Below are 26,659 nucleotides of genomic sequence, written 5' to 3'. Positions count from 1 at the left end.
CCAGTTATGGGTGTTTCTTAGGACGAGTCACAGATGTGTTCATAAAACTTTAAATTGCCATTGTTACATTTGCAATCAAATGCAACACCTGTACAATTCACCATAACAGCCCTTTAATAAATGGCATCGCTGTGAAGCTTTTACTGAGACAATCAGAAGTGTTTTGATTTACTTCAATAGTAGTTTTTGAGCCTCCAGTTAGCTGTGTTGAATTTGGACAGCATTCTTTCCGAGGCAGCCACTAATCACAGGGTTAGTGGCTCGATCCCCGCTTCCTCATGTCAACATGTCAGCGCTGCTCCGGATGGTTAGGCCAGCGCCTGGCTCGGTAGTCTGCTGCCATTGGCTAGTGGGTGAATGGGTGAATGACAGGCATAAATATCTTTTATCCAAAATACAGTTACCGAGTATACTGTCTAGTTCATTGACTAGTATTACGTCGAGCCAACATAAGTACATCATGCAGGCTAAAAATGAACGAGTATCAGCATTTAGACACAAGAAATAAAAAAGCTCTGCTTATTCATGGGTGATCTGAGCACCGTGGTGATAGAAGAAGACACTTCTTATCATGGTTAATGTTGAGTATTTCATCTGACTCTGTCAGCATCCTGAATCGACTTCAATCGAAACGTCTTCCTTTCTTTCTCTCTTTCTTTTCTTTCTTTCTGCATCTGTCTTCCTTCCCTCCTTCTTTTCTTCCTTTTCCCTTCCTTAAGGCCTTTGTATTCCTTAAAGGCCCAGATACACCAAACTGATATCAAAGAAATAGTGGTGATGAAGTCCAACTATGTACATTATGCGCCTGCATGAGCGAAAATAACTCTCCATAGCAGCAGGCAGCGGTAGTCTGTATTCCTCATTCAAAAAGGGAAACCAGAGGACCAACAGGACTGAATCAAGATGCTCGTTAGCCATTTAGCACATTAACAACACAAACCCAATGTTGAAGGAACAAATCATATTTGTCATGCGCTTGTGCAGTGGTTCCAAATTGGTGGGTCGCGATCCAAAAGTCGGTCATGGCATCATTCTGAATGGACTGCAAGTGACTCTGCTGCAACATGTCAAGTTTGTGAGGAAAAAAAAAACATTTTACTTTGAAGTACAGTGCATTTCCAGCGCAGAGCTTTACTTTTAAAGTGCCGTGTCCTGCTGTACAGTGAGCGACTATTGCATAGCTACTTGACAGAGACAGCAAACTAGCTCGATGACATGGACAAATGCAAGTATGACTCTGAATATATCAAACTGTGTGGATCTTAAACTAATGACTAGGGAGAAATCTGGACCCCGTGGCTGGACCATTTGGGAACTGCTGCACTAGCGAACAGTAACACAAACAGTTATGAACCATTTCTGCAAAAGATCTCAATGACAAATTAATCTTACTTAATACAACAAGTTTGTTTCAGTGTCACGCCCTCTTCACTTTACTTTCCTCACTTCCCTTTCTCTTCTCGTGCACTGAGCTTGAGTGCCAGTAAGAGTGATATCTCACCGATGGGCTCCGCCATCCCTGCCATTGATTCAGCATGCTGAATTGGCCGAAAAACAGTCGACAAGGGCTTGTAAGGGCCGACTAGTGCTGACAGTGTAGGGCACACCACAAGAACTAGGGCGACAGATGCTCCAACAATGGCCCGACATTGACTGACGGCTGGTGTCAAAAGATTTAGACGCACTGTCTCCTTGCAGTTTTCTGTGTATATTGTCATATTCTCTTTAGCTGGGGAACTGAAGGGTCTACCTGTCTGAGACTGCAGGTTTTCAACGATGTTTCTGTAGCATGTGTGTTTTTTTCCACCCTTTTCTGGTTTCTGGTGTGTTTTGGAGTTGAGTTATTAGTCTCTAGCCTATATATATTGTCCTACGGTCTCATGCCACATGGGACCAGACAGTCTTAGGCACATCAAGCCCAACTACCTCCTGCTGCTGTGTAGTGAAAGATGCAATTTCATATCACCAGCGCAGACTTCCTTCCTTCTGTCTCCCTGTCTGTCCTTCATTCTCCCTCTCTTTCTTCTTCTACCTGTCAGTCATTATCGGACATAAAGGGGGTAATTCTCATTTCTTATTTGAATTCACTCCCTGTATGAATCTTAACTCTCCGCTCACTTTGAACACCAATGAAAAGTCAAGGCGATATCAAAATACTGGATGTCATCACTGGCAGGGCAGTGTTTGAATTCTTCCCCTTGGGATGACATATTACACAGGTGTGTGTGTGTGTGTATGTGTGTGTCAAAGTGCCCTTCAGCCAGTGAGGGGTATTCATGTTAATCCATGGCAATAATGTAGTCTTCAGTCATCTCAAGGGAGATAAAGTATTTGATGTTTGGGGTTAGGAGAGTCAGATTTCCAGGCATGTCAAACACTGAGACAGCCTCTGTCTCCTCTCTCTCTCCCCCTCTCCGTATCTCCCTCCCCTGCCCCCATATCGATGCAGGAGTAGAGTTCATTCCTTTCATCATCAGCGCTGCTTCGACATCTTATAGAGGATGGATGAGACGGAGATAATAAAAAACCTCTTAGAACTCTGTTAGGATTTCTCCTCTCTTGCCCTCGCTCTCTCCCTCTCCCGTTTCTCATTTCCTCTCACATCCATTTACATTCATGCAGGAGGCTAAACACACATGTAGGCACAAGACTCCCACACACTCATACCCACACTACTATTTCCTATTACTTTCTGCCCTTTACTTTCTCATTTGCTGTTGTCCCTGACTGAGACTCAGCCTTTTCTGACGAACAATGTCGCAGGTTGAATTACGAGCGTTCTGGCTCACAGGCAGGGCCTCCTGACACAGGACATGGATAAATCCTAAAATTCTCAGTGCTCTCTGTGTCATCGGACTCTGGAGAGGAGCAGGATGTGATGTGGATGTCCCTGACAGCCTCTACATCACTTCCCCCTCCCTCACTCCCTCAGCTGACGACATTCTGAGAAAGATGATGCAGCATGGAGTGTGCCGTATGCGTCTGTGTGCACCGGGAGTGCCGCAGTGTAGATTTAAGACTGCTTTCATGTGTCTGTATGTATGAATGTATGTATGTGGGGAGCTACAAGGCTTCTTGTATGTAAGAGTCAGCAGGTTGGTTCTCTCCGTGGTTAATAAACTCACATAAAGGAGAAACTCACCCTTTGATCGTCAAACACTGCTACATGTAATTAACATTTGATATCCAATGAAGTGAAATGGTTTGTGATGAGTTTATTTTGTGGTGTGCTGACTCTCACTCAACCTGGCTCCTCTGTAGATCATGTTTTCATAATTTCAGAGAATGTGTGGTCTTGTGCATTCAGGTGTAAGCTGCACATGTCGATGGAGGATGGAAAGGTGAGAGTGATGGAGAGCAAAGGTTTTTCAGTCAAAAGAAAGCGAAAGATTAGTGTCAAAGTACAGCTACTGATAGAGATACATGCTTCTACGATGGATGAGTCCACATGTGCACAGGTAATTTTGAAAACACGTTTTTCACGACATTTTCCCTCCTTTGTTCTGAAAAAAACTGTCCACATAAGCACTGCTTTAAAAAAGCACAGTCAAGAGCATGCCAATCCAACAGGTGGCGAAATAACTTAAAGCCATGTTCACCAATCACGCAAAGAATAAGATGTTGGACAATCGTAAGCCTGAAAAAAGCTATTACCGGAAGACTGCCTGGATGCAATGGCACATTGTAGCACATTCTGGCGCCTCTATTCCTCAGTATAGTGGAAGAGTAACTGTATGCTTATGTGTAAACATGTAAAAAAAAAAATCCTCTTCACAAGGTTAGAGCCAGCACTATTTTGATTATGTCTGCCATTTGTGGGCCGTGGCTTAGGACGTAGAGAGGGTCGTCCACTTATTGGAAGATTGGCGGTTCAATCCCCGGCTCCTCTGCTCTGCATGTTGAAGTATACTTGGGCAAAATACAGAATCTGAAATTGCTCCTCATGGCTGTGCCATTGATGTCTGAGTGCATGTGAATCGTTAATTGAGTAGCAGGTGGCACCTTGTTTGGTACGAATGTGTGTGTGAATGGGTGCCTATGACATGTAGCGTCAAAGCGCTTAGTGTAGTCAGAACACTAGAAAGGTGCAATACAAGTGCAAGTCCATTTACCATCCGTTACCAAGTCCATTGTAAGAAATGTTGCCTCATTTGTGACGCTTCACAAAGGACATAACGGCGCACAATCTGATGTCATGTGACCAAAACTCAATTTTCCTTGTCATTTACACAGCAACACTAAAAACAGGGTTTCTGAAAATCTTAAACATGGAAGGAATTTTACAAAAGGGCAGTTTGCAGTCAACTAAAGTGTGTGGACAAAAGGCCAAAATGCATAGCAACGGGGCATTGGTAGCGTAGTGGATAGTGCCGGTGCCCCATGTACAGAGGCATTGCCTCGCTGCAGCGGCCGCCGTTTCGAACCCGGCTCGCGGCCCCTTGCTGCATGTCAGTCCCCACTCTCTCTCTGTCTCCCCATTTCACCTTCTGTCCTGTCAATAAAGGCAAAGAAAAAAAACAAAAAAAAAACACATAGCAACAACTATGTAAAAAACTGTAAATAGTGGTAGTCGTAAATGATGATCTTGTCATTTCTATACAATCTTAACCCAGTTGCCAGAAAAAAATGTTTGCATTGTACTTTCCTGCAGACAACAGATACAATACGCTGAAACTTTGTCTCAACAACGCTGTGGAAAATGTGTGGACTAAGCACAAAAACCACTTTGTTACAGTTGGGTAAAGATCATGTTTTGGCTTACAACATTCAGTTTGTGGGGCACAATCCTGGCAGGAAAAGCAGCGATGTCTCTGTACAAAAAACAGCCCCTTGTTGTGCTTTTAAAGCTGCTGTAAACGTGGGGATGATTTTTGCTGGTGTCGAACAGTGGTCGGCAGTTTGGCAGGCGTCTCACCTTGATGTCACACTGTCTATCATCCCCTCCACCTCAAGATGACAAAGTCAGCTCATACACTATGTCATTTTAGAAACGTTGATATGACATCTATGAAACATTCAAATGCAACATATTCGTGCTTTGCAGAAACGGACAGTGCCATCTGGTATTTGGGCTGACACACATACACAAAGAAAACACTACTAATATCTGTCATAAACAGTGTTTTACTGCATTAAGAAAGGCAAGTCCCCCAGACTGGATCCTACTGTGTTGATATATTAGCCATGAAGCACCACAAATTACAGCTGCACACCCAAAAATAAGCAAAATACAAATAACTGCATGGTATGCATGAAGAAAAGCAGCTGCACCCTGTAAGAGAGTGTAAGAGGCTGTGCTAAATAAATAAATAAATAACACAGGAGTAGTTTGAGTGTGTGAGTACTTTTGTTTACTTAACATCCTTTTTAATATGAATCATTCAAAATATGCACTTTAATATGCAGCGTAATGTGCTGCATTCCTGCCACAGCTAGTCTAAATGTGTCTATCCAATATCTCTTGTTTTTCTTTATTTTTTTCTTTAGTAAATAGACTACGTTAATACAGCACTTTTATCCTGAGGGCTTCACAATTTGCATCTCTCTCACACACACTCACACACAGATGGCAGCAAGCTATCATGCAAGGCACATGCCTATCCACTGGGAGCAATTGGGGGTTCAGTGACTTGCTCAAGGTCAGATGTGGACAAGAGGAGCCAGAGATCAAACCGCCAGGCCCGTGATTATTGGACAGCCCAGATCTACATGCTGAGCCACATTTTTTCATTTTAAACATCATCTTTACACAGTAATTGTTATGTATGCCGTCAAACCTAAAACAGCATAAACACATGTATTTTTAAAAACACTTTCTTTCCCTACTGCAGCATTTTTTTTTTATCATTTGTTATAGCAGTGAAACAGCTTACAGAGCAGCATGCACAGAGCAGGCGTCCACTGACAGTCAGCAGGACATAATGCAGAAGTGGAAGTGCTGTCCTTGGTCCTGAAAAGCCACACAGCAGCTCACTTGCTGCCTCCTCACACACACACACAGGTTGCTGTCTGTGGTGCTGGATCGCAGCACATTTTTACCTTTTTATTGCCTGCATGCTGATAGACAGAGCACAGTATTTTACCAGGATTTTATCCTCCCTCCTCGTGGACACTTTTATAGCTCTGTGGCAAGTGCAATTTCTGCCTCTCTGCAGTCTTGTCAGTCAGATGTTTGCGGACAGCTCGCTGTTCAGTCGCAGTCCGTAATACTAAAAGGCCACAGGTCTTATCCACACTACTTAAAAGCTAAACTGCGCTGATTGTTTGTTTTATCTCGTGTTTGAGGAAGCGTATTTCCCCAGTGTGTGTGATAATATCAATCTGTTGCTTTTTCCTGCATTTGCTCTGACTCATCCACTCTCCTGTTTCTCTCCTTTGTGTGTCTGTTTGTATACATGTGTGTGTAAATATGTGCTGTCCTTGATGTGTGTGTGTGTGTGTGTGTGTGTGTATCTATATATATAGATTAGCAGAAATGGAGAGCCAGAATTGTTCATTCTTCACGGACAGCCTGTCTCCTGATGAAAGTCTGTAAGTATGCTACCTCCCCCACACTACCTCCCCCCTCGTTACAACCACAGCCTTTCATGGAGATAACGTATGTTCTGTGTGTACAGTCCTTCCTCTCTATACATCATTTGTGTCTGTGTACTCAGGTTGTGCATGTATGTTCGGCCATTAGGGAAAGATTGGGTAACATGACATAAATAATAAGCCCCATAATGAAAATGACCCACAGCGAGCAGCGTGCACACAGTCCCCGCTCTTCATCATGCACATGCCTGCTGTGATTAAAGTCCGCATCTGTGGGTAAATACACAAAACCCCGCTGAGGAGAGAGAGGTGTGTGTGTGTTTGTAGCGAGCTGGCTGTGTGGCAGGGCGGTGGCGAGGTTACAGCAGTGAGAGGAATAGGGATGTTTGATGTGAATGAGGCAGCCAACAAGGTGAGTCCCCATTGTAGGAAGTGCCAGGTGGACAGGGTTGTATTTGTGTGTCTCCACGTCTTATTTTGTTGACATCTGTGTGGGCTATCAGCCGTTTCCTCCTCCTCTGAGATAGCTCTCCTTTTTTTTTTTTTTTTTTTTTATTTCGCTCTTTAAAGTCAAGGTTGCATGCCCAGCAGCTCTGTGCAAAGTGTTACACAGTCTCTTAGGGCTCCAGGTGTGTGCTCATTATTTCTTTTCAGACGTGACTTGTGTGTGTGTGCTCTGAGAGAGGGATGTGATTGACACCACATTAAAGGCTTGTTAAAGGCTTAGATAAAAGATAAAACTACTTTTCAGCAGTGCAACGTTTTTTTACCACTGAAATCCTCCCAAGCCTGCTCCCAATGTCTCTGCTGCCATGTGCATGAATGTGGAGTGTTGCTTGGATGGAGTATTGTCACAAAAATGTGTATATCAGTGCATGCGTAGTATTTGCCTGTGTCAGTCTCTAATTTAATGCCTGAGAGTGTGTTTGTATGCATGACACTTCACTTCTACTCCTTATGTGTAGCGGTGCTGTTTTCCGCTCTTATGCCCTTGAATCTTGTTGTTCTTATTCTGCGAATCCGTCCGTCTGTCTGTCAGTGCCTCTCTGTTTTTCCTGCTGCATGGCTCTGAACATGCTGCTGTGCTATCTGTGCCTCCAGCTGATGTTTGGCTGGCATCATACTGTTTTCTGTCCTGGATCATGCTGCCTGTGTGTTCTGCCTTCACCGTCCACCTCAGTGCATTGGTCTGTGTTCACTTTTTGCTCGTTGCCGCGTAATGGACATGAAAACAATCGAAACCTTAAACGCTTAAATCAATGGAAACTTAAGTCTTCCATAAGTGGAACTAAAATAACCCATATTACAATCAAAGATTTTTGTTCTAAACAAATATATGTTAGGTTCATAATTTTGCTCAAAAAAAAAAAAAAAATTCACACCATTATTTAAACTTTTGGAGTCTATTATAGGGCCACTGCTTTGTTGGTAGGCTGATGTAAGAAAGCTATAAATTAGGTTTAAGGATGACTCTGAAATTGTTCAGCCTGGACCCAATCTTCCCATGTTTTTGTGTCTAAGTGACTAATGGGAACAACAGTTTTAGAAAACTGGTCCAGTATTGAGCGAGAGCGCTGCAGCTTGTAGCCGCCAAATGGGCTATGATGTAAACACTTGGAGCATGTAGGTCTACTAAATGTGCTTGTTTTTGCCACTGACAGGCTCAGATTATGATTTTAATGTCTGACAACATAATGGAAAGGATCCCTACAGAGATACACCTTTTGTCAATGGGTAAGTTCCCTTTTGTTTAACCAGAAATCACCATTACCAAACCTACCAGACTCTGTTTAAGTAAACAGTAATTTTAGCGTGTATAGAGTCAGCATATTTTCACATCTAACTGTGTGAATTAAGGGTTTATTCAAGTCAAACCAGAACTGGTGATTGTTTGAGGAAGAGAAAGACAAACCAAGACAGCTTAGGGAGTTTAATTTTGTTTCTGAGGACTTTGAATGGAGTTTTTTTTACAATGATAAAATTACTGTTTATTTAAATGGAGTCTGGTGGGTTTGACGATGTCAGGGCTGTTTCTGGTCAAACTAAATGGATCTTACTCTTTAACAATAAGGTTTACCTCTGTAGGGATCCGTTCCATAATGTTGTGACACACTTAAGATTACAATCTGAGCCTGACAGTGGCAAAAAGAAACACTTATAATCATAATATCAGCCTGTCAGTGGCAAAAACAAACACTTTTAGTGAACATACATTGTGACAGTGCATAAATGCCCCAACTGATTACAACGCAGCCTGTTTGGCTGCTGCCCTTTCGATCAATAATGAATCGGTTCTAAAAATTCTCCATCCCATTAATCACTTCGACACAAAACATGGGGAAAGTGAGTTCAGGTTAAAAGATACCGCAGTTACTGGCTGATTTGATTATAATATCAGATACTCTCATATAATTATAATCAAAATGTAAATTACATTCAGTTACGTAAAACAACCTTCATTTTTTTATATAAATATATGAAATTTACACACATCACAAAAAATTCAAAAGTCATTTTTGACGCACATTATGGAAGTAATGACAAATTGGTCAATAAAAATTTGGAATGGGATAAAATCAAAAGCACATTTTTCAGGAATACCTACGATATGAAATGCAGAGATATTTTGTCTTCAAAAAACAACCTGGATCATTGTTGACCCACCCATGCATCAAAAGGTTAAGCAGGACCTTCTAAATAGCAAATCTTACAGAGGTGTGCAGCATCTAAGGTGGATCTGGCCATCTGTGGAATATTTATATAACCAGACTGATTGAAACAGGCCTATAAATACCTCTGTGATGTATTATTCGGCATGACAGTGCAAAGCCTATAACCTGCTTTTAACTTTGGCCCATTAAAGTATTTTGCTTTGCAGCCCAAAGCATTATCAAAGCATATAAATTAACAAACAGCTGTCATTCCATTAAAATAATTGCCAAACATTCACAGATGCATTTATTGTTTTACAGCCGTAGGTCTGCGATCACAGATCTGCACATTAAGTTTCCTGTTCCGTCCTCAGTAAAGCGTTTATTATTTGGACAATATATTGTGATGTAGCTTAAGATCCACCTTCCATTTTTAATAACTGTGAATGGGTTTTTAATGTCGTGGAGAGCCAAGTTTATTACAGGACATTTCATATTTTGGACTGTGAACCTGGCTCAATGCCTTTATCATAGTGTCTCGTCCCAGACTGTGCAGTTTTGTTTGATTGCGTCTCGTCCTGGAATATCTTTCCTCGTGCTGCTTGCCTTGCCTTGCTTTGGCCTGTCTGCTCTCCCATGCCGCCCTTGGCTCTGCTTTGTGCTGCTGGTGGCTGTTTGCTGGTGGCTCAGTGTGCTGTCTCCTGTGTGGGGGACTCAGGGATGAAGATCAGTACCTCCTGCGTCACTCCAGCCCAGCCTTGGACCATGACTCACCCTGCGGACAGCACATGCTGCTTGCCCACCTGGAGCACCAGGACAAGGAGCAGCTCCAATGCACCCTGGCCCGCCTGGAGAATGAGAACAGGTCTGTATCCAGGAAAAAAATGAACACGTGTTTTAGGACATTGTGCAGTGAGTGCAGAGTGGGTATCCTTTCTTGATTTGTTCAAGTGGTGGAATCATTACTGTGTGTTTGTTTTCACACACAATAAATCTCTCTGAACTAGATTGATTGCACATTGTAAGTCAACAGAGTGCACTGACTCAGTCACATCCATAAAACTATTTTTGGAAGCAGTGAGAACTGTGTTGAATTTGGTTGTAGATTAGAATGAGATTTTAATTAAGGGATAGATCCAGAGTACATATTTTCCCTCTTACCTGTAGTGCTATTTATCAGTCTAAGTTGTTTTGTTGTGAGTTGCCAAGTGTTGAAGGTATTGGCTGTAGAGATGTCTGCCCTCTCTCAGTATAATGGAACTAGATGGCACTCAGCTTGTGGTGCTCAAAGCGCCAGAAAGATACATTTGAAAACTCAACAGCAATGTCTCTACAGAAATCATGACCTGGTCACCCAATATAATCCACAGACCTTGTTGTGAGCAGTTTCATGTAGCAACTGTTTTCTTCCTACTAAACTACACCCACCAACTCTATCACTGTGCAGAAGGAGGCGTGCATCACACTGAGCTAGCTAACGGCTCAGCTGAGGAGGACACCATTAATATTTACCTCTCTTGCTGTCACAGTCGATGAGTAGATGCATGGTAGAAAGAAAATTGACCTTTCACTAAGCCCCACCCCTTTGTGATGGCGATGGTGATGGTCCGACAAGCTGTCAGAGTAAGCATGGAGCCCACACGATAACTAACTGCACCCCCTGAAGAAATATTATCACATTTTTGAAAAATGAAACAGTGATTCCAGAGAGAAGCAGACAGAGGGGTCTACAATCTGTGTTTGAAGGATATATCCAGGATGTCAAACTGACCCAGCAGCAACAACAGGTTAAAAAGACAAAGATAGTTAGAGGCTAAAGCCGAACTATAGGCTACAGATCACAGTGTCAAAGTGAACCACCACATCACTGCTGATCGACACACAAGACAATGAATATAAAGGGAAACTTTGCTGATACTGAACCAGCTGTGTGGCATCACAGTGTGTGCAGATGAACAGTGTTTGGCTTCGCCCCTGTGCTGCTGCCTGGACCTCTGCCACCGGAGGGGAAGGGATCTCCAGGGGAAGTCAAACAGTGGTCATCTGCACACACTGTGATGACACACAGCTGGTTGAATATCAGCAAAGTTTCCCTGCTTCCCTTCACTGGTTCCTGTACAGCAGGGTCGGTCTTTGTTTCACTGTTATAATCATTAAAAAGCAAAAGCAGCATGTGTTTACATTCAGTAGGCTATATCTTCAGTAGCTAGCTAGCTAACCCTACACTGTTCAGGGTTTGATTTAAAACGTTTATCTTTTTCCAACCTCTCCAGGTAACGAGTATCATTAATACACGACGTGCCCCAGGCACAACATTTAGCTCCAAATCCACAAAACCAGCCTGAAAATTAAGGAAATCTGAAACGACTACATTAGAGTCAATGGAGCACAGCTGTGTTGTTGCTGGACCCTGGTCTGAGCCGGCCTGATGCTACATTATGATTGGCAGGTCTGCGTCCGGGGCAGGACTTAGCGAAGGGTCAATTGTTCCTGAAACTGCTCACAACAAGGTCTGTGGATTATCTTAGCAACCAGGTCATGATTTCTGCAAGGAGACATTGCTATTGAGTTTTTCAAATGTATTTTTTGGTGCTTTGAACACCACAAGTCGAGTGCCATCAGCATCTCACATCAAAACAATCTAGATTAATAAATAGCACTACAGGTAAGAGGAAAAATGTGTACTTTTGATTTGGGCATGAACTGTCTCTTTATGTTTGGGGCTAAAGCATGAAGCAGAGATGTAAAAGTTTGATTCAGGCAGTGATTTTCATCAGTGAAGCTCCCCAGAAGCATAAAAACACAAATATGAGTGTGTTCATCTGGAGGCATTGCACTGTTTTGGTATGTCTCCTGCCGTGTGCAAACCTTCTGCAGAGAATAAACACTCTAAATCCTGTTGAACAGCCTTAAAAAAACAAGCAGCATTTCCTACATGCATTCCTGACAAAGCAAAATGATGTGGCAATAACATGGAAACACTTCATAATAACAGTTTGTTGGTGTCCTGCAGAAGAGACAGGAGGAGTCAATTATGGGCCGACTGGTGTGATACAAGTGTAAAACATCTCTGAGACACGTTCGTTTGGATGTTAATGCTTGAATTTGAATTTATTGTGTCCTAGTTGCTGAGAGGCTCAGGCATTTCCCATAAATGAAGCAAATTCATTTCTCCTATCCACTTAATTGGTTACCAGAGGCAACCTTTATGCGAATGATTCATATGAATAATTTTCTCTTGTCTTCAGTTCGGTTGTGACCTTTCCACACACAGTGACATCCGCACATACACTTGTGCCCTTTGGGTGTCTGAAACCTTGACCCAGTTCAGTTATAACTCTGCAGTGTGCTCTGTTGTCTTTATTTATGACGATAGGCTGCTGGAGCTTAGTTTATATCTTCTGCTGTGGCTCTCATGAGGCTCGTACATCAATACCAAACACCTTTGACACCAGCACCTTTAACCCTGTTCTTCTTTTTGGGGTCCTGGAAGCTTTGGGTCTTTTTTAATAGCTTGCAAAAATACTTTTAAAGGTATACTATGCAGGATTGTCGGTTACTGTTTGGAAACATGCTCACTAGTGTAAGTACAAGTAAAACAAATGACTCTCCTTTGGTGTTTCACCTCACTGTATTTGTGTTTTCTCTGCTCTGTGTCTCTTGGATGCCTGATGTTTTACAGTCTGGCAACTGATCACTACCCTTTTATGAAGCTCTGACTTCACATGAGCGCTGTGGGAGTACACGCCCATTAACATCCTGAGCACAGAAAATAAGAAAATGCAGGTAGAGGGCAGAGTCTCTATAGACATGCCACCACCACGTCTTTTTTAGGAAAATCCTGCATAGTATCTCTCTAACACTGTTACATCAGCTTGATACTTAATGGATTTTCCTGATGTTACCAGTTCAGTACTTTTCTACAATGCATGAATGCATGGTCTATTTTCCTGTCTGGCTGTTTCAACTCGGCCCACCCCTTATAGGATTACTCAGACACAATTAAAGAAATATTTTTAGTGCCATCACACTGACACAAAACAAAATAAGTAACAAATCTAAAGTTAACAATTCAACACAAACACTGGCATAGCAACATAAATGCCTGATATACATTTTTATTTTTATTTATTTAACCTTTATTTAAGCAGGTTTGTCCCATTGAGATCAAAGATCTCTTTTACAAGAGAGACCTGGCCAAGAATGGCAGCACATATAGTTTCAACACATTGTCACATTAAACATAGACATAAGAGATACAAATAACAACAATTGAATTTACACAATCAGGTTGAGATCAAATAAAACATTTGCACTCATAAAGCCTGGATACAATGGGATTTATCATGGACTTAAATACATTCAGAGATACCAGGCTTTGGAGTTTGAGCTCTGACTGCAAATTGTTCCATGAAGTTGGAGCAGAAAACCTCAATTCTGTTCTGACCTTAGGAACAGTAAAATGTAAAAAGTCCTGAGAACGGAGACTGTGGGCTCTATTATTCAGGAATAAAAGAGATGATAAATAAGATGGAATCATCTCAAGAATGGCCTTGTAAATCAAGACATACCAATGGCCGAGCCGGCGTGCATATAAAGATGGCCAATTTACTTTAGTGTATAAGACACAATGATGTGTTAGACAATTTACTTTAGTGTATAAGACACAATGATGTGTTAGAGCACCACGGTTTGTGATAAACCTCAGAACGCCATGATACACATTATCCAGCACGTGGAGGCAGTGAGCGGAGGCATTCATATATAACACATCACCATAATCAATAATCGGAAGAAAGGTCGACTCCACCAGTTTCAATTTTACAACAAAAGAAAAGCAAGACTTATTTTGGAAATAAAATCCAAGTAAAACATGGAAAATAAACAGAATTAAGAGTTTGGGAGGACAGACGGCGAGAGAACAAGAGCGAGAAAATTAGGTTTTAACAGGGTCATAAGAAAAGGGGAAAAAAATAAAAGACGAAAAACATCTCTGCAATTATTCTTATTCTTCTTATTGCACATACACCAGTTGAGTCTATAAAAATACAAATAATGAGGAAGTTATGCCATTTGGTGCGTTTTATGTGTATTTTCAACTGGCACATAAAAAACTTCAGCAGAAATTTTTAAAAATCTTGAAATACAGCAAATAGGGTTAGCAAATAAATGACGACACACAGTCATTGCACAGGCCAGTGGAAGCTCTCTTTGTTATCCCTGGAGGCTTGTAACACACTGATGCCATAGAATGTTTCAAATCATGGACGTAGCCACTGTGACGTCACTAATTGGTTTGTGGACTTTCATTTTTAAAGCCTTGAGTTTAAAATTTCATCTGTCGGCATCTTGGTTTTAATGGAACCAGAAGTGACTGTATTTGGATGAGAGGGTGGAGCTGTGGAGGTGCGAGAGGTGGATCTGAGTCATAGACTGTGTTGATGCCTCTCAGACACCCTGTCACTTACAGCGGCCATGCCCTTAAATTTGTGTAACTTTAAGGCTTAATAAAATGTAAACTGTGAGTTATATAAAAAAAAATTCACCCCGGTTGCTACAAATGTTTTGATCAGCTATAGAGACCAAAACCATTTTTGTACCAGGCTGTAAACATGTTTATTTCTACTGTGAAGATGGGCACTTTAATGTGGAGGTCTATGAGGATTAACTGACCAACCAGCCTCAAGTGGCCATTAGAGGAACTGCACTTCCATGTTGGTTTCATTTCTCAGCCTCAGAGGTTGCTGCTTGGCTTATGCACACAGGGCTGTTATTCAGGACTCTTCCAAGAGCACATAGCTGTAATATTGTTTTTCAAAACTCTCCATTTAGATCGTCCAGTGTGCTCTTCATTATTACACAGCCGTTGTTTTTCTTCATTTGAGGTGTGACTGGCACTTTGTTAATTACATCATCTCATTGCGCCCTCTAATTCTGCAGTGGTATGATATATAGTTGTAAAGGGCAGAGACCTCAAGCCACTGATAGACAGCCCTCAATTACTCAATTACTATTCTACTCGTTGTCATGGAAACGTTTGAGCGTCGATTACAATCATTGTTACTGCTGTCGTATACTGTCTTCTCATCTGTCGCTGTATATAACAAGATTTAAATGTATAGGGTTGTTTTGTGGGTGAACAAAATAAATTTCTGTCTAACATATAGACCGCAGACATTCACATACAGAGATGTTTGTAAATATGGACAGAGCTATGACTAAATTGATTGTGTAGGCCTATTAGTTACATCAGAAGATCTTCTTTAGTTGTTTTTTGGCAACTTTTTTAGCCTTTATATTTGGCATTACACTGGGCAACTTATTGAGTTGGCTGCCAGAATACAATGCATTTTGATTCCACTCTACAGCAATAATTGTGGGCAAATTTAATCAGTGAAGTCTGCTGAAGCCTGCATCCCAAGCTGACTCTCTGGTAGTCTGCAGAAAGTGGAACGCGCCTGCAAAGTCCGCAAATCTGCAAGTGTGGTGAAGTCCAGACATTTGGGCTGAATCCAAATGTAACCCACAATTGATTGCAATACAGACGTGCTGTTGTGGGTTTTTCAACTGCTGAAAAAAAATGAATGTGTTAAAAATAGTTATTAATAGTTAGGCCTATTAAAATGCTACTTGAATTGTGCGGGCCAGAAATAATATTCAACCACATCATGATACAGAAATATGTATAAGTACAGGCTGGAGAGAGAATGAAAATGCATTTTATTAGTGCTGCCCTGATTATTATCAGGCTGCGCAGTGTAACAGGCTAAAAAATGGCTGAAAAACAACAAAAGAAGGTCTTTTAATGTCAGTAAATACCCAATTTACTGAGTTATAGTCCTTATTTACAAACATTTCTGTTTCTGTTTTTGAATGCGTGTAGACTGTTATATAGAGATGTATTAAGAGCCTACATTTTTGTTTAGTCAAAAGGCTATACATAGGATTAATATCTTGTTTTCTGCAGGGACAGATGAGCAGGCACTGTTCATCAACTTGATCATTTCCACGGCAACGAGTAAAACAGTCTCGAGGCCTGTCTATCAGCCGTTTGCAGTCTCTGCCCTTGCAGACTTTACGTGATGACGGTAAATACGTCACATTACATATAACTGAAGTCAGTGAGGGCCCAGTCAGCAAGTCCAGAGGGTGGACATTTGGATTCAGCCCATGACACCTACCTGCGGCCTATCTTGATGAATCAACCACTAATAGTCGTGCAACAGTAGTGGGTGGAAAAGCAAATAAATCTGCTTTTTGTTGCGCAGATTTTCTGAAAATCCAGCTAAAAGTTGTGCCACATTTGGATGGAAACCTGACTTATGTGCTCTTGGAAGAGTTCTGGTAACAGCCCAGCCAGAAACAATATGCACTGGCTTATGCAATGACCATACGTCATGACTGTACATCGTCATTTATTCACTTAATCTGCTTTCTTTTGCACTTAGTCACATTAACCTTTTCCACCTTCCCCAGGCATATATGATTTTCCAGAACCCAACCCAATTAAAACTCATTTAGTAATGCTTCACAGCACAGCAGTCAGTTGACGCCCTTGGTGTCACACGTGCAGATAGAAGACTTATGTTCAAAGTGAAGATGACTGCATTCCATGTGGTGCGATATCAACAATACTTTAGCACCTTGCTGCACTGACTAATTATATAACGCACATCACTTATTATGTGTAGGTGCATCTCTGTTGGTGTCAAGTGGAAGCTGGATAAATACCTTCACCTGTGTTTATTTGTTTTGTATGCTGCACCAGCATGTGGGTCTGACTGTTTTCTCTCTGTCTGTCCTCCACTGTGGGTCCTCAGGGTGCTGCAGAGCGAGTACAGGAGGCTCAAGTGGAAGCACGAGGAGGCGGCGTCGGTGCCCATGCTGACCGAGGCCGGAGAGGGTGGTCCGGGTTCACCCACGGAGGGAGGGCAGCAGGATGAGGAGCTCCTGGCTGAGGCACGAGTCCTGCGGCAACACAAGACGCGCCTGGAGACCCGTATGCAGATACTGGAGGACCACAACAAACAGCTGGAGTCCCAGCTTCGCAGGCTCAGGGAGCTACTGCTACAGGTACAACGCCGAGAGAAGTTCCGTTGTTTGTGTTCAGTTAATTACTGATTTTGAGCTGCTCATTTAAACCCAAGTAAATATTTATTTGTCATTCATTTATTATTCGATAGGTTTTTTTCTCCATATATGGTTGAATTGTGAGCTTGTCTGTAAACCAATTTAATTTTTTTTTCATGTTTACCTGACCTATAGTGCACTGACCAACAGACTCAAGGTTACGCTAACTCAGGAAACTATTTGGAAATAATTAGGACTGTATGGACACATCAGTCAAAGCATTACCCTAATTTGCTGTAGATCGAAACTTTGCATCATATAAAGTAGTTCAAATTAGCTTCAACTTGACCAGCTACAACTGTAATATGCTGCTCATATGAATGCACCAACATTAGCAATTAATGATATATAATAATAATCAGGCCTGTCAAACAATTAGTCATTTAACTGTGATTAATCACTGAATTATTGCATATTTTGAATTCCATTATTTTGTAATTCAAAACAGTTTTAAAGTCCATATTAACAAGGTAAAGCAACTCTGATCATTGTTTGGGCATCAAAGTCATTCAAGGTTTGATTCTTTTTTAAAAAGTGGGGCGCCAGGCAGAATCACGTCTGACAGATAATTATAAAACAGAGAGAAAATAACTCTGTCGAACCATAGGCCACAAAACAATAAAGCACACAGCAAATGATGAAATATATCACCAAAAACCAGCACGGCACAAACAAATAGAGCACAGCTCAGTGCGGTTCAAAAGGTGTATTCAATCAGTAAACAAACAAAGCAATTATGGTGTGTGTGTGTGTGTGTGTGTGTGTGTGTGTGTGTGTGTGTGTGTGTGTGTGTGTGCATGGGAAAAATCAGCCCACGATCTCAAGAGTTCAGTCCACTGAGTCTGTTTTTTGTTTTCCCGACAACTTTTCACAGTCCAGTCCCAGGCCAGTTTTTAACAACCAAAAGAAAATATAACTTTACCGTCAGCTCTGGGTTTTACTGCAGATCCCCAAAAAACAAATCAGGAAATCAAAATGCAAAATAGTGTCTATATCGCAGTTCAGTGACAGGAAATTATTTACAATATATAAAAAATACTTGCAGGTGCATATTACTTTTGACCTGTCAACTTTGTAGTCTGGCAGTTTTTTAAAGTGAAATGAGCCATTAAATAAGTGCAGTGGTGTCTTATTTTCCATCACTGCAGCTAAAACAGGGGTAGGCAACCTGCGGCTCCAGAGCCGCATTCGGCCCTTTAGCCCCTCCAATGGCTCCCTGTGGCTTTGACCAAAAATTACGCTACATGGGAGTGAATTACGGTTATTTTTGAACATTTTCATTTATCATTGTTGTAGGCCTTACGTGATTCTTACATTATCCAAATGTAAAAAAATGTGTAACATATACATCTACAACAAATGTAAAAATGTTTTAACATTTCGTAAACAAAAATGTAAGTCATATCTATGTCTACGACCTGGCGCCTTTTCTCTAAAATTTGGGGAATATATATATTTTGCGGCTCCAGACAGATTTAGTTAATTTACTTTTGGACCCAAAATGGCTCTTCTGGTAGTAACGGTTGCACCCCTGGTGTAGAAGCACCTATTCTGTATACTGAGTACTTCTGATACTATACTAGGTATATTTTACTGGTAATACTCCTGTACTTACTTCTTTATTTTTTCTTTTACTCATCCCCCATACTCTACTGTGCATGGGACATAAAAGAAGAAATGCAGAATTTAGAGTAATTAATCTATGAAAAGAAGGATAGTAACCGTAAAAGAAAGCCTTTCACATTGTGCATTTACTTTGATGGATTAAACAGTACAGTACAGTAACTGAAAATCGGTTAGGTCATTAGTAACTAGTATTCCATCTTCCTTAGTGGCTGCTTTATTTGAGCAGCTGATAGTTTGTGAAACATTTCCTCCAGAGCATCTGAGTGCTTCCTCCAACAAACTTGAGTTAATACCTTCTCTTTTGCAGGGTCCTCATGTGCAGATATGGTATTCATTTTGTAATTCTATGCAGATGATACACAACTGTATGTCCAGAAGAAAGCCTTGTACCACTCATGAGCCCGTCCAGCCTTGCTGAAATTAAGAATTGGAATTCCAAAAGTGTCCTGCAGTTGAATGCCTCCAAATCAGAGACAGTTGTGATTACCTGGCCTCAGCACCAGCTGCATTAGCACTGTTGTCTTTTTTAAAATTGTATAAATCCAACTTACACAAGACTCTGCTGCCAGACTTTTAACACGGTCTCAGAGAAGCAACTATCACTCAAATCCTTTCTGCCCTTCAGTGTTTACCTGTGAGTTTTAGCATTGATTTTAAGGTTCTGTGATCTGCTAACTCCCTCTGAGCATGATCGCTGCTTGAGATCCTCTGGCAGGGCCCTACCAATGGTTCCAAAACCTTAACTTCTCATTAAGGGTAATCAGGCCTTTGCTATCCAGGACCCTCAGCTGTGGAAGTCAATGCTTGATGAACACTGAAGGTCAAAAGTTTGATCCCTTCAGTCACTAATGTGTCAATCGTCAACAGTGTCTGCTCTGCTGAGGGGTTCTGCTCAAATGCATCAGCTGTATTTCTAACATGCATCTGAAGTGCAGCTACAGCTTGAATAAAGGGCACAGGCACACACAGACGTTCAGTGGGTTTCAACATTTGTATGCATCACAGAGCATCAGGTAGCACGGTGCTTTACATGCAGTCTGAAAGGCAAAGAAATAAATGTGCAAAATGACAACTGTGCAAAAATGTAAATTCTGAACTTTAAAGATGTACTATCATAAGGTGGAAACACCAAAAGGAGGAGTACAAAACGCACAGTATAGGTAGAGTTAAGAAAGGATAAGCCTTAAGACACTTGGAGCGTAATATAAAAGGATTTACTGCAGAGTGAAGGAAAGGAGATGGGTAGGAGAGTGGGAGCTGACACACACAATTACTGGGTTAGTATATTAAAGTGTAAATTGTCCGTCGTGGGAGTACAAATGTAAATTGTGCATGCAGGTCACTGAATAAAGAGACAGCAGAGGGAGTGAGTGACAAGAGAGAAAAACACTTAGGAGGGACAGGATGCTTCTTCTTCAGGTTAAAGACTTGGAAATTGAGAGTAAGGAGAGAAGAGAAGGAGGCGGAGGAGGATGTACACACTCCTGGGTAACAAAAATGCACTTCTTTTTCTCCCAGGAACAATATCACAGTTTCATTTTCTCGAAAAATAAAATCAGTGAAATCTGCCTTTGTAGTCTGTGAAAAGTTTATGTATGAATTCCTCCCAGTCTCTGCAGACACCCCAGCCTCACTGCAACTACTGAACTTACTCACCTCCTGAGTATTGCTACAGTGTTGCTGAAAACAATACAAAAGATGGTGCATATATATATGTGATATTTGGGGAATATCCTCCAGAGTTACATTATGCATCTTTGATTGTGATTTGAGACCTCCCCCCACCCACTGACTGCAACGCTGCTGTGTGCACTGCAATTCACCACCTTTTTGTCTGTCGATCAAAGCACAAATCACAGTAACCTGATGGTTTCGTGTAACGGCTGTCAGGGAAAATTGCCTTTTTAAAAAAATAATAGTTCTGCTCAGAGATCGAGGGCTGCTGGCTAAGTGCCATTAACTATCACATTCATTACTATGTGAAAGGCTAAATGTCTCCGCGGCATGAAACATGATGGATGTGAGCAATTATTTGATTTGAATGATAATCAGTCTTCCCTAAAAACAGCCCAAAGATGACTCAGAGGCCAACGGATCAGAGCCGTCAACTCTGTCTTCTCCTGTGTCTGGAGGGGGTCACCACGGGGAGCCGGCCAGCAGAGAGACCACTGACACTGAAGCAGCAGGTCAGCGACGTGCAGCCATGCTTTAGATGTGGGCTTGACACATGCACGCACGTTGAATGTGAAACCATGCATCCTCCCCTCCCATCCCCCACCTAACCATTCAGAGAAGTGTAACCTTCTGTGTGTGTGTGTGTGTGTGTGTGTGTTAGGAGATGATATGGAGCACGAACAGGATACGGTGCTGCAGCTCCAGGAAGTCATCGAGCAGCTGAGAAACGTCTTCCCTTCAGAACCGGGTGAGTTCTGCTACGGCTGCACGGACAGCAGCAGCCCACGCTTCGGAGACAGTCTCTTTGCTCCTCCATCACCCAGGGGAGAGGGAGAGATGGAGAGGAGAGCAAATATGTACTGCTGTGGGTCGATAGTCGGGGGGAGGGACGGTGTGATTAAATGGCAGGGAGGAGGTGTAAGATAAAGAGAGACGGCGGCACGGAGAGAGAAAGGGAGCGTCACTGTCGCACACTTTGCAAACTGTCCCGTCGCATTTAAAACGCAATTTGCTGGGCAGTCCAAAGCCTGTAACTTGAACAAAGAAAGGGATTATCATAATTATAGCCTCCTCGGTTATAACCAAGAACATTTTCTCAGCCTTGTGCATGCTTCTCTAAACTTGTAAAAGCTTTTTCCTTTTTTTCCCCTCTTCTTCTATTTCCTAATTTCAGGCACCACCTCACACATCTAACCCCATGTGGGCCTGGAGGAGCAGAGTGAAAGCCTGAAAGGACGCCTGATGGCAGAGGGAGGGGCTCCACACGGCTGAGGTCAGGCCACAGTACACCAGGCCCCTGTGACCACTGCAGCAGCTATGATACCCAGAGCTAACCCTCGACTGGAATCTGTGCACTAAAAGCCTTTTTCATGCAAACTGCCGAAGGCTCACGCTGATGTCCGTTTGGCCGGGCTGCGCCTCGTAACTTCAGCGGCGCAGCCTGAAGCTATGTTAACGAGCCAAAGGAAACTAACGTTAGCAGCAGGTTAGGGAGAGACTAAAGTAACAGGAACACGCCCAGCCAAGACACTGTGCTTACCAGTATCTGTGTAGTCGTCCGGAGGTGTGAAGCTTTATATGTCCACAGCACAAATTGGACCTTCCATGAGGAGAACTTTAAAAAATGCAAAAAGGAATATGAAGAATATCCCCTTGTTTTGTCAGAATGCCTGTATCTTCAGTGTTTTATTTTCTCCTTGGATGTGTTATCATGGTTGTTATTTTTGTTTGTGTTTTTTGCAGGGAGGTGGTGCGCTAAAGCTTGCGAGAGTAAACTAGATCAGGGCTGGGCTGACTGCATTTCATGTGGCTGCGTGGCGCAGATTGTCAGGGGGTTGACAGCACCCACAACGAGCTTATTTACTTTGTGAGAATGACACATCATCAGTTAAATCCATGATTTATTTAAGACAGCCAAAGTGCCCGCTAGCACAGCGCCTCTGTATGCACACACTGTGTTCCTCTAATCCTCTCAAACTGCTTGTCGCTCTCATTGCTCGCCTCTCCTAAGTGAGCCCTTTACGCTCGTACAGAACCACGCGCACTCACCGTACACACACACACACACACACACACACGTACGCTGCTACATCCAGGCTCTCTATTTACAATGCACCCTTCCTTCATTGTGCACAAAAGGCTCCCTGCATGATCAATAACATGTGCCATGCTGCATCACTAAAAATACAGACATAAAAATGGAGATCCATTTCATCTCTTTGGCTCGCCGGATTTAGAGGCGCTCTCAGTTTTGAGCCAATTTGTATTGTGGCTGAAATTGGGTTTTGTTGAGGAAATGTCTGCCGATAAATATCAGCATGCAGGCGCCTGCTCTGGGATCTTAGCGTTCTCCTGCTGTGTGCGGAGAAAGAGAAGGAAGCAGCTCCAGGCGATAGTGCTGCAAGGCTGAAGCTCTCTCCCTCTTTCTCTTTGCTAGGCCAATTGACACTACAGGGGGGCAACACCACTATAATGCGGTCCTACACTGACATCATCCCTAATAATCCCTCTTCGCCGTGTAGATGTGAAAAGAACAGTAGCTATTGATTCTACATGCCTCATTTTCCTGCACTAATGCGTACTTAATTGCTTTTAGATTTACAAAGAAGACGAGTGGTTAAAGTGGCTTTGCCCTCATCGTATCAGGGTCGTTGGGAGCGTTCTGTTCTAAACATAGCACAGTCAATGAATGCCTTAAAACCAAACTGAATCCATATATAACAAGAGTTAGTCTTTATAGGCTCCTTTTTTCATTATTTTAACATTCAGGGAAGGAGGTTGCATCAGGAGGAGTGTGTGTTTGTGCATCAGGAGGAGTGTGTGTTCATGCGATGAATGTGGGCAAACAGGAAGAATGGTGAAGCGTGGATCGCAGAGCATGAACAACCATACGTTGCAACCAGTTAAATAGGGCTTTTATGGGTGAACCCGTGATGCTGGAGGTGCTTGGAGGGACTACAGATCTGACAAACAAGAGAGGAAAGGTTGGAAAAAAAAACCCAATCCATTTATTGCTCGAGGGCTGGTGGGAGAGATCCACTTTGATGTGCCTGCCACAGCGAAATCTCCAGAAGCAGGACAAGAAGATGCCTGAAAAAAGTAAGCTGTGGCTCTTTGTGTTTATCGGCAAATCATAACGCCTCGTTCTCACAGAAAACGCAGATATACCCAGTTAGGAATTCATCCTAAACCTTAAAACGGCACTCTGACCTCACACACAAGTTTGAAACCCGTGTGCTGTATTCATTACGGGCTCCCCCTCCAGGCACGCAGCGCTCACATTTTGACATCGTCCTCCTCAGCACTCGCTGCCTGTTAGTTTTGATACTGTTGCTAGGGAACTGTCCCCAAGGATGCAGTTCCACAGGTTTGCAAGTTGGAAAGGTGATGTACCGTTCATAATACAAATGCTAATAGCCTTAAGGGAAGCAAGAGAGAGCGCCCCTTTTTCGTCTTCTCCACTTCCTCCTCCCCTGAAGCCTGTTGCTGTTTAGCTGCTGAAGACAGTCATTATCATCTGTTGGATCCATCTCCACATCTGCATCACTTAAAGATTTGCTCTGGTGAAGCGCTCACAAGTCAGAACAAAGAGCAGCAGCTCGGCTTGTGGGTGAAAAAGAAAAAAGAAAAGAATAAGCCATGAATGTTTATTCATAGACATTAATTTATTGGTATTCACACATCTCATTACGCATTGATGATCGCACTTTTATCTCCATACACAAAATGATGTAACAGTGACAGCGTGTGAAAAGAGGAGAGGAGTAACTCCCTATAGGGCTGCCTGTCATCATAAGTCGTGTTTATTTTAAGACACTATAGAGGGCAGATTGGAATAAATACAGTGGGTGGTTACACGAGTACGGAAGCCCTGAGAGGCAGGTGATGATTTTACTGTTTCCCCCATCTGTGTAAACAGGTGTTTGTTGTAATGCTGATTTCGGCCACAAACGTGCACAACTATCCCATGTTCGAAATACGATTACAAGCATTCATGTTTCTTCAGGGTGAGTTTAATTTCGCTACGCACTCTAAACACAAGTCATTGTGTGTTAGCAAGTTATATAACATTATTGTCATGTCTCTCTTTCGGCCAGAAATGTATTTTAATCAGTGCTAATCTGCCGTTAGCCTTCTGCTAGGCAGGTATATTTATTCGGAGTGTGTGGTGATTTATATTAAGCACGTTATCTGTGATTCGTGAATGCAACATATAGGCCTACTGACGGTAGCGGTTAGCCCGCTAGCTATCGAGTGAAAATCATCGAACCAACAGCTAACTAGGGCTGCAACTAACAATTATTTTCATTGTCAACTAATCTGTCGATTATTTCTTCGATTAGTCGACTAATCATTTTATCGAAAAATGTGTTAAAATGTTGAAAAATGTCGGTCTGTCTCTCCCAAACCCTAAAATTATGTCATCTAATGTCTTGTTTCGTACTCACGTCAAAGGGTTTTAGTTCGCCATCATGGGAGAGTGTGTAAAGCTGCAAATATTTGAACGGAAGAAGCTGCAATAAGAGTATTTTGGGGCACTTAGTACTTTTCTATGAAAAATGACTCAAACCGATTAGTCGACTACTAAAATAGTCACCGATTATTTTAACAGTCGATTAGTCGACTAATCGTTGCAGCCCTACAGCTAAGTTTATTGTAACGTTAGTCATGGTAACGGTGACACCTCACTCCTTATTGGTGGGATGTTTTACCAATAATTTTTTTTTTAAAGATTAGAAAAAAACACCTGTTTTCAGTGATGCAAAAAAAAACTAAAAAAAAAATGATTGTGTAAAAATAACCTGTTTTCACTAATGAAAAAAAAAAAATAAATATATATATATATGTATTTTTCACCTGTTTCAAAGGATGAAAAAAAAACTTGGAAAATGGATTCTGGAAATTAAAATATTTTCCACCTGTTTTAGAAAATGATGAGCAGAAAAAAAAAAGTCTTTCTTACCTCTCGGGGCTTCCGTAGTCATGTAATGGACCCACCTAGTGTATTTATTTCAGTCTGCCTCCTCCATTTTGTCTTAAATAAACGCGACCAATGGTGACAGGCAGTTTGCCTCTCAGGGCTTCCTTACACGACACAGTATATGACCATATACAGTTTGTCCCCTCATGTCGTTCTGCTGCTGTTTGACACCAGCGTCTAAATTAACTCTGATGGTCATTCAGCTGCAGGAGAGCATCTGATCCATGTACACATCTCTGCACTGGTAGTGACTCCCTATATTCCCCACACACATGCCGAAACATACCCTGCTCCCTGTGGCGTGACTGAGGCTGTGTGATTGAAGAAAGCGGCTCTCCACTAGAGACGAGCGTCACCCCAGAGAGGACACTGCTGCTATCTCTCTCCAGACTTCTGTTACTGCATGTAGCCAGCCAACACGCTAACGATCATCACGCCCCTGCCTCTGTGTCACAGACCTCCATGTTTATTATCATGCATCTAAGCTTGTATGTCACCTCTCACATAACAGGGCAATGAATCACCTAACCTCAAACAAGGTGTTGATTACACTAACACGTACAGTATATACACACACACTCATACCTTACTGGTGAACTGAGTTTTCTTTTTTTTTTAATCACCATTAATATACCTCATTAATCACTCAGATGTTTATCGTTTAATGGTTTTGATTTGATGTTATTGTCCGGCACTCAAACACTTCTTGCTGTCTTTTCTCTGGAGTTTTTAATCTGTATAAAAAGTTTTCTGAAGAAAGGCTTTTTACTGTAATAACAAGTGGGTTACTGGCTGCTTTCTACTCTTTGTGTACAGAAATAAAAACTTTGTATTTGGCAAACTCATTGTCTGCCTGTGCTTTTGTATGTGCCTGCAGTTATCCCTTTGAGAACTGAATAATGAAACTTAACTCAGAATGGTGCCAAACACAGGCTGTTTATATTAATTTTTCTCCTTGTGTTTATATTTGGATTTGTATGTGGCAGAATCAATATTTCCTGTTGAGACTTGAGGCTTGGCTGTTTATCACTCATCTCTCCTGCTGCTTCACTTCCTACACCCG

The 26,659-nt window shown here is 42.0% G+C and overlaps 1 protein-coding gene across 1 annotated transcript in view; it reads left to right on the top strand.

Moving 5' to 3' along the window:
* drp2 (dystrophin related protein 2) overlaps positions 1-26,490 on the top strand; it is a 189,710-nt gene extending 163,220 nt beyond the window's left edge. The window contains exons 19-24 of the mRNA XM_050042719.1: positions 6,466-6,531; positions 9,904-10,050; positions 17,006-17,258; positions 21,010-21,127; positions 21,277-21,363; positions 21,790-26,490. Of these exons, the coding sequence (XP_049898676.1) occupies positions 6,466-6,531; positions 9,904-10,050; positions 17,006-17,258; positions 21,010-21,127; positions 21,277-21,363; positions 21,790-21,809 (691 nt within the window). The 3' untranslated portion in view covers positions 21,810-26,490. The remainder of the gene's footprint in view (positions 1-6,465; positions 6,532-9,903; positions 10,051-17,005; positions 17,259-21,009; positions 21,128-21,276; positions 21,364-21,789) is intronic.
* The last annotated feature ends 169 nt before the right edge of the window (positions 26,491-26,659 follow it).

The sequence above is a fragment of the Epinephelus moara genome, chromosome 4, assembly GCF_006386435.1.
Source record: "Epinephelus moara isolate mb chromosome 4, YSFRI_EMoa_1.0, whole genome shotgun sequence".
Classification (NCBI taxonomy): Eukaryota; Metazoa; Chordata; class Actinopteri; order Perciformes; family Serranidae; genus Epinephelus; species Epinephelus moara.
The sequence above is the reverse complement of the archived record's forward strand: the minus strand, read 5'-3'. Positions and strand labels throughout refer to the sequence as shown.